General features: G+C 32.9%; 1 protein-coding gene across 1 annotated transcript; it reads right to left on the bottom strand.

Annotated features, from left to right (window-relative positions):
* Positions 1 to 3,935: 3,935 nt before the first annotated feature.
* On the bottom strand, positions 3,936 to 7,918 carry LOC106318787 (protein indeterminate-domain 5, chloroplastic). The gene is made up of 3 exons (XM_013756921.1): positions 7,614 to 7,918; positions 6,951 to 7,347; positions 3,936 to 5,301 (listed from the first exon to the last, which is right to left on the bottom strand). The coding sequence occupies exons 1-3, from the start codon at positions 7,798 to 7,800 to the stop codon at positions 4,122 to 4,124; spliced, it is 1,764 nt and encodes a 587-aa protein (XP_013612375.1). The 5' UTR covers positions 7,801 to 7,918; the 3' UTR covers positions 3,936 to 4,121.
* Positions 7,919 to 8,456: the final 538 nt, after the last annotated feature.

Here is an 8,456-nt window from a genome sequence, read left to right as displayed (position 1 = left end):
TTATTAATTTGAATATTATTTTATGACATTTATATATTTTTTTAAAAAAATATTTTAATTTTCAATATTTTATTTTATAAATTATATATTTTGATTTTGAATATTTCATAATAATATAATAATATGACAATGAGATGTAAATTTCTCGTAAAGATTACGAGGATTTTACAAGTACTTCCTTGTAAAATCCTCGTAATCTTTAAGGGAAATTTACTAGGAAATACTTGTAAATTCCTCGTAAATATTACAAGGACTTTACATTAAAAGACTTGTAAATTCGTCGTAAATGTACAAGTACTTAAAGACGACTTTACAAGGAAACTATACGAGTCTTTTACGATGAAGCGTAACTACGAAACTACGACGAAATACTCTCTTTCGTTTTTACAACGAATTTATTTCGTCGTAAATGTTACATGGAAGTTACGACGAATCTTGCATTACGACGGATGTTTTACAACGAAACGCTATTCCTTGTTAATTCGTTGTAACTCTTCTATTACAACGAATTAACAAGGAATATGACCCTTGTAATAAATATGTTTTCTTGTAGTGTGTTATCGTGACAAAAAAAATGTTGGAAAATATATTTTGAACCAAACAAGACGCTTCCCAGATGTCTATTCTCATGGATAAGCCGCAGCAAGGCAATGGCCAATACTCGTAGCAGCTTAAAGATAGAGTTATGTCGGCTCCCTAATGAGAGAAGTCCTAAGAGCACCACCATGGTGGTTTTTAGATGGGGTTTTCGTACACTAAACATTTTAAAAATAAAATAAAAATAAGAAAGAAAAATTGAAAGAATTCTCAAACAAGCACCGAAGAGAACCTCATTAGAAACTTTAAAGGTGTGTTTATCAGTCAATAGTCAATTGTTATTTTAAAGTTTAAATTTAAATATATAACTTATTTGAATTACAAATACTAATACTTTATCAATAAAAAACTCATATTAGTATTAAAGGTAAGAGCTGCTCTACGACCTTTTCCAACGTTGGTACGAGGGAGAGTTTGTAAGAGTTAAATAATAATACAAGTTAGGAAGAGTAAGCGAAAAGACTAAAACCGATCTTTTATTTACACACTTTCAGAACCTTATAGTATACCCATATACCAGATAGATCATTTTGAGTGGTTTATTTTGTAAATTTTATCTAAAAAAAAATATCATAATTAAATTAACTGTATTAGAAACATTAACATTAAATGACAAGATACTAATAGAGTATCTGTTGATGAGGTTGCTCTAAGAACACTAGCAGTATGAGAGTATCTCATGAAATCTCTCACATTTATAATAACAAGAACTAACAAAGTAAGAGGAGAGAAACTCAGCTAAAACTATTAGAGACTCATATGCCATATGCCAATTATGAATGATTTTACTTTTTTAATTACACAATAAAATTATAGCAATTAATATAAAATTGATGAGATAGTCTACTAAGAAATTGTCTTACTAATGATGCTCTAAAAGCAATCTTAATGAGAGATTCTCCCAAAAGTTTTTAAAACAAAAAAAAAATATTATATATTTTGAAAAAGAGTTTTCATAATTTTGGCAACCTCTTAATAAAATATAAATATATACATATAGCTAAATATTTTCTTTGAAAAGTCTCCATTAGGGTTGCTTTAATATCATCCAGTCTCTTTTGGGAGAAATTACATCAACTTCTTAGTCCCTGAATATTTATAGTGGAGTGATATCCATTGAATTTTGTTTTATTATTTAGACCAATTTGAATTCTTTTTTATTTTAAAATTCTTCTCTATATTATACAAAAATCGAGAAAAGAAATCCAGAAAAACTGACATAATTAATGATTTATAACATAATAATACTATACATTAGAGTTTCTTTATTTAAAATAAAGATGTATTGGACATATTTTAGATAAAAAGAATTATGAGTATTGTCTGGGATCTTGTAATCAAATGGTAAGAATAAGTGTTTGGGACGCCAATACGTTTCAAGTTCGATCCACATGATGCGTGAAATTAAGTCACATTGTTCTGGACACTTATACGGATATGAGCATCTGCTTACTGCCTATATATATGCATAGCCATATAAAAAGTTTATATGTAGGTTGTACCTCCCATTGAAGATTAGTCCTGATTTTTTACAGGTTCGGTATACACTTAGGTTAGAAAAATAAATGAGTATTGTTGGAAAAAGCAACTTTACATTAATGAAACTGTTTTAGAAAAAAAAAACAGTTCTACAATATTGATCTAAAACCATGATTAACCCGGGGTTCTTAGAGTAGGGTTCTTAACGGAAGTTAAGAAACTGTTTATTAACTTCCGTTAAGAACCTCATCCTAAGAAGCGCGGGTTAATCATGTTCTAAGTAGCCAATTTCGAATCATAAGAAATATTTTATAGTCCGTGATTAAGATTCATTTTTTCTCCAAGTGTATTCAACTTTTTTTTTGTGTATTCAACTTTTTCTTACGATGACATTCACATATTTGTAAAGACAAGTTAGTTTTCTACATATATTTTTATTCAAAAAAAAATAATAATATGAGAGAAGAGCTGTCTGTTTTTGGTGAGACAACTATATCATCTCTCTCGTTGCATGTCAATGGGCTTCCTTACTAGAATCACTTGTAGGTATGTCCTACATTGTATTAGCATATATATAATATTATTTGTTATTCTCCAAATAAATTATTATGACAAAGACATTTCCGATACTATTATTAATATGACTAATTATTCAAACAATTATAGATCTTTTCAACAAAAATGTTAACTTTCTTTTTTAGATCAAGAAACAATTATTATTAATGTATCATATATTCACACACACCAAATGGATACATTTTAACCAAAATTATAGAAATGAACTAAAGTTTATAAAAAAAAAATATCCATCCCCTCCTCTCCCTCAAAAAGAAAAGAAAAATGTATTAACATACCGAACAGGTTTTAAAAACAATCACAATATTGAACGATTTTCAAATTTGATTAAATAATTTTAATTTTAAAGATATGTGAAATACAGTGACAAAAAAGAAGATATGTGAAATAAAGCACAAAACAAAATCCAGATCCCTCGAACACACTGAAAAGAAAATCGAACAAAAATAATAATTTTTGAATGAAAAATGATACATTTAATGAAAACATGTTATCAAACCAAAATCAAAATCGTACCAAATAGGCTTGCGTAAGAATTACTTTAATACTGATGTTGTTTTTAACCGAAAAAAATTAGCATCAATAATGCAGGCTCGTGATTGTCGAAACAGAATTGTTTATTTTGGACCGTTAAATTTAAATATGATGGGACCTTTTGGGATATGGTAGGAACATGTTGCATACTAAACTATACAAGTGCATATATATATATATGCACATCTGACATGTATGTATACATGTATCGAGATATTTAGAAAGGGAGATCACAGGACAAACACTCGTGACATTGCCAGCTAGTGAGGATGACAAATGAAAAGAGATTAAAGAATAAAAAGGCAAATAAAAGAAAATAAAAACAAAAAGACAAAGAAACTTAGCAAAGGCTGCTTGTACTCTCCAACTCATTGACTGCCCATGCAATGATAAGACGATAAATTGTCAGCCAAAAACAAAAATAAAACTTTGGTTTACAAAATAAAATGATACCAAAACCTATTCACTAAAATTATTTATATCCCGTCAGATAGTGTTCTTTTAAGATCTGACCCTAATACACACATATATATATATATAGAACTAAGGTTTAGACTTAATTCCACAAATAAATAAATAACTTATATATCTGAAACTATATATAAGCCATGAATTTTATAAAATTCCTTAATATATCTAATATTTCATAAGCCAAAAAGATATAAACCAAATATTAAAAACCCCACTAATTACTGAAATAAAGTAAATTATTTTTTTTTCAAACCATAACTATAAACTCTGAATAAAAAAATTCAGGAGGAAATTCATTTATATAAAGGTAAATCTTTTACAAAAGAAAAAAAGGAGGTGAGTGTAGATACATTGCAACTTTTTGCGACTTAAATATAATTAATTACTTCAAATGGGGTTTGATGACAATATGCATACCTGAAAGATATAGCATATGTACTTTGATGAACTAAAAATCGTCTTAGCTAGAAACTAGCACGATGGATTCCATAGGGTGGTGAACTTGCTGGACCACCACCAGGATTCACATTTATGCTGTTTCTATCGGCGGAATCCGACGAAGAGCCAACTCTTTCTGTACTATTCCCATGTTGTTGTTGTTGTTTTTGTTGTTGAAACCCTCCGCTTTCACTCATGCTTCTTACGATCTGTCCAACCCCAAGAAAGTCTCTGGTCATGCTTTGTTTATCAGCGTTTAATCCTTTGTTCACTCCTCCGTATGACGGAGAATCTACTCTATTAACGTTGTTTCCCGTTGCGCCTGGGTTAGAGAATGAGTTCATCAAATCATTAAGATTACTCTCGCTTTCTCCGTACATACCACTCCCAAAGCTTCTTAGAATCGATGAAGCATTGTTACTATTGTTGTTGTTGCTCGAGCTTGAACCAATTTGAGCAGCTTTCTGAAGAAGAGCAGTGGCTGACATGTGAGTTGTTGAATTGGGATTTTGCATTGATGAGCTAAAGAGTGAAGGCACTGCTCCTGTGCTGATTCTGTCCGCCGAGGTCATCAGATTGTTAGGGAAGAGACCTGTACTTCCTTCTCCTCCTCCTCGTCCACCTCCGCCTCTAACAGCATTTTCTCCATCAAAATTGTTAGAAATCATAAGATTGCCAGATGAAACAGCAGCAGCATTTGGGTTGCTTGTAGCAGAAGCAACTCCATTGTGTCCAGAGAGGAAGCTGAGATTGAAGAGATTGGAAGAAGGACAGTTATGGCTATCATGTGAGAACTGCATCAGACTTTGTTGAAAGTTCATTGGTGATGCCTTGATGTTATTGCTTGCAGCCAAAAACCCTTGTTGATGATGGTCTTGTTGATCATGAAAGCTAGGGTTTTGCTCTTGCATGAAGTAACCCGAAGCATTTGCAGCAATGAGATCGGAGGAAGAGCGTGAGGCGGCTCCTGCACCTCCTCCTCCGCTGCTTCCGAGTCGGAGACGTTCGCCGGACTCATGATCAAGATTCTGTGAGGGCCCCATGTGGGACAAACCAAGGATCATGCTTGAAGTATTGTTGGAGTTGTTGGTATTTTGTCCGTATGGAAAGTGGTGACTTGGCAAAGAAGTCAAAGAAGTTGGGTGTCTCGCACTCTCTTGAGCCAACGCGTCACAAAAGGCTCTGTGTGTAATGAAACTGTCTCGCCTGCGACACAAAAAAAAAATATATATATATATATATTAATATAACAATGAAATCTTTGTCTCGTCAGGTATATATTTAAATTAAGTGAAAACAGAAATTGACATATGTGAAATAAGAAATTATAAATAGAGAGAGAGACTCATCATGTCATGCAGCTACAAATAGATTTGCGTGTAGTTATGGGATCTCGAAAAGTTGATAGATGGCTAGACAGTCAGTCTACTACGTACTCTATTGATTATACATCCTACTACACACTCACATGCATTGATGCAAATACAAATAATGCACGTATATACATAAATAGGAGTACAATGTTGTGTCACACTTCAACTATGATGATGTATGTCTATATGATTCGTACGAACAAATTTATAATTCTGTCTATATCATCAGTATATGCAATCAATAAGTAATGAACATAAACATTATTTAATTTGAGAAAATATCACGCGTAAATTATGCTCGTAATTTCATGTCTATGAATGTGTTTTTTTTTTTTTTGAATAAATGTCTATGAATGTGTTAATGTGTCTTTTTGTCAACATTATGTTAATGTGTATTAAATAGATGGGCATTCAAAGAATTAAAAAGGTAGGTGGAAAAAGTTAAGTTTCATAATAGTAGCAATAGTATATGGAGAGAATGATTGTCAAATGAATATCTGCTCCTGTACTTAATTCAAGATCATGTAAGTTCAATAAATGCAACTTTAGCATCTCTTCAATGAAAGACTTAATACTATACAAAATGATTGAAGAACTACTTATGTATATATCTATACCACCATAATTTTAATTTCCTTTTATTCCATTTATAGAACTCTAAATGCACGCACACACATAAACACCGCAATGGCAACCAAGACTGAAAAATACTTTCTTTTTTTTGTCAGCAGACTGAAAAAAACTTAAAATTCGAAAATGCTTTAAAATATTAGTTGTCACTTCTATATATATAGCTTAAAACCTTTTTTTTTGAATTTTAGCTTAAAGCCATTTTATCCAAAAATATATAAAATGAGCCAAAATAATTATGTGGTATGTTTAGTTATGGTGAAGAGTACAAAAGAATCATAAAGGGGTAATATATTAGTAAGATTTTACAAATTAAGAGAACAAACACTGTAACAACAACCTCTCTAGATAATATAAAGTTTAGCAGCACGTGAATTGCCCATAGTATAAGAATAATTTTGAAGTCTAAGAAAAATCCTAAAAAATACATTAAATTATTTTTATGACAGAAAATATGGCGGTGTTTCCAAGGAAAAAATATATAGAAAATCGTAAAAGAAAAGGAAATTGAAATTGGTCCTCGATGGTTTTGAGTTTCTGCTTGAAAGCATCTAATGAAATATATGGCAGTTTCAGTGTCGTATATAGATATAGTTATGTGCTCACTCATTCACGTGTGTTCATGTATCAATTGTTGTTTTAAATTTTAATTTTCAAAAAATAAAAATTAAATAAAAATGCATTTACTGTTCGAAATAAAGCGATAAGAGCATCGGAGACTTCGAGGCGAAACAGAAAGTGAACCTAAGAAAAAACCCTAGTCCATGGAGAATGACTCAGATACATATTCACACACGTATATATATATGATTAACTATAATTTAAAGAGTTCAAAAAATTTAGAACATTTACCGGGAGAATAGTGTACCACAGTCGCAACGATATTCTTTGGTACCACAAGTCTTGGAGTGAGCTTTCCAATCCGATTGAACAGCGTAACGCTTAGAACATTTCTCGCATTTCCACTTCTTTTCACCGTGTTTACGGTAATAATGTTTCTTGATTCCGGTGAGGTCTCCGAGAGCACGTGACGGGTCATGGTGGACGCACGTGGGCTCCGGACAAAGATACACTTTCCTCTTCACTTCTTTGGTCGATTTCTGCTTAAGTTTCCATGGAAGATTGTGTCCTCTTCGGTGAAGTTGTAGATTCTGTTCTCTTTGAAACCCTTTGTTGCATACTTCACATATGAATCTGTTTGTAGCCATTAGTGTCTTTGGAGACAAAGCTATCACTTCTGCATCGGAATCTAATTAAGAGCAAAAATAATTTGAAGGTAAAGTTATTACTATTAAATGATTTTATTATATTGCATGGTATGTAATTAATTAAAATATCAGTTTTGGAAAATCAATAACTAGGGTCATGCTAATTTACTGATTTCAAAATTCGGAATTTGAGAAAAGGGAGAGAAAAGGGGTTTCTCGTTTTCACCAATCGATGTTTTTAAAATTGATCCCATGATTTCAATTAAGGGATGATAATTATCTTGGAGTTTTTTTTGGTAAAACTTACTTGGAGTTCTTGGTTGGTTTCTCTTCTTTTTCTGCGGTGGAGCATCAAGGGGCTGCTGAGACTGCGGTGGCTGGTGGTGAGTAGGAAGAGGAGGAGCGGCTGCGGAGGAATTAGGAGGAAGAAGGTGAGATTGATCATCTTGTTGAACTCCAAAGAAGGAAGCAGCAGAGGATGAAGAAGCAGCCATGGACTCTCTTCTGTGTTCTGTGTGATGGTGAGAGAAAGAGAGGAGAAAGAAAGAAAAAAAGAAATGAAATAAAATAAAATTAGAGAGAAGAAACTCTTAACATTAAATTCTTTTTTGACTTCCACTGATTTCTTATCTAAATAAAGCCCTAAAAAGGGCTATTCCAGATATTAAATTAATTGTTATTAAATTTTCAAGAATTAAAAAATAGAAATTTATGTAAGGTAATAGAAGAGCGAAGATGAAAATGACAAGTGAAAACGAGTGCTATAGACTAGTAAAAAACTGTGCTCCCCCGACTTAAAAGCCTTGAGAGTTAAGAGTTCTTATTCGTTTTTATGGGTATGATAATTAAATTAGATCAATCTTAGCTTGGTTAGTGATGGTGTCAAAATCGGTCACGACAGAATCGATTTCCGAAAATCTTCAGAAAAACCGAATCTCGGTCAAAACTTCAAAAGCCGAGAAAACGAACAGCCGAAACGGATCGCCCGGCGAGCTCGGCCGCGACACGAGCCAGCTCGCCCGGCGAGCACGGCCGTGTTGCCGGTCGAGTCGCCGGCGAGCTCGGCCGTGACACGGGCCAGCTCGCCTGGCGAGCTCGGCCGCGACACGAGCCAGCTCGCCCGGCGAGCGCGGCCAATTCTCCGTGGACC

The sequence above is a fragment of the Brassica oleracea genome, chromosome C9 (assembly GCF_000695525.1).
Source record: "Brassica oleracea var. oleracea cultivar TO1000 chromosome C9, BOL, whole genome shotgun sequence".
Taxonomy (NCBI): domain Eukaryota; kingdom Viridiplantae; phylum Streptophyta; class Magnoliopsida; order Brassicales; family Brassicaceae; genus Brassica; species Brassica oleracea.
Note: the sequence above shows the minus strand (reverse complement) of the source record. Positions and strands in the feature narration are given on the sequence as shown.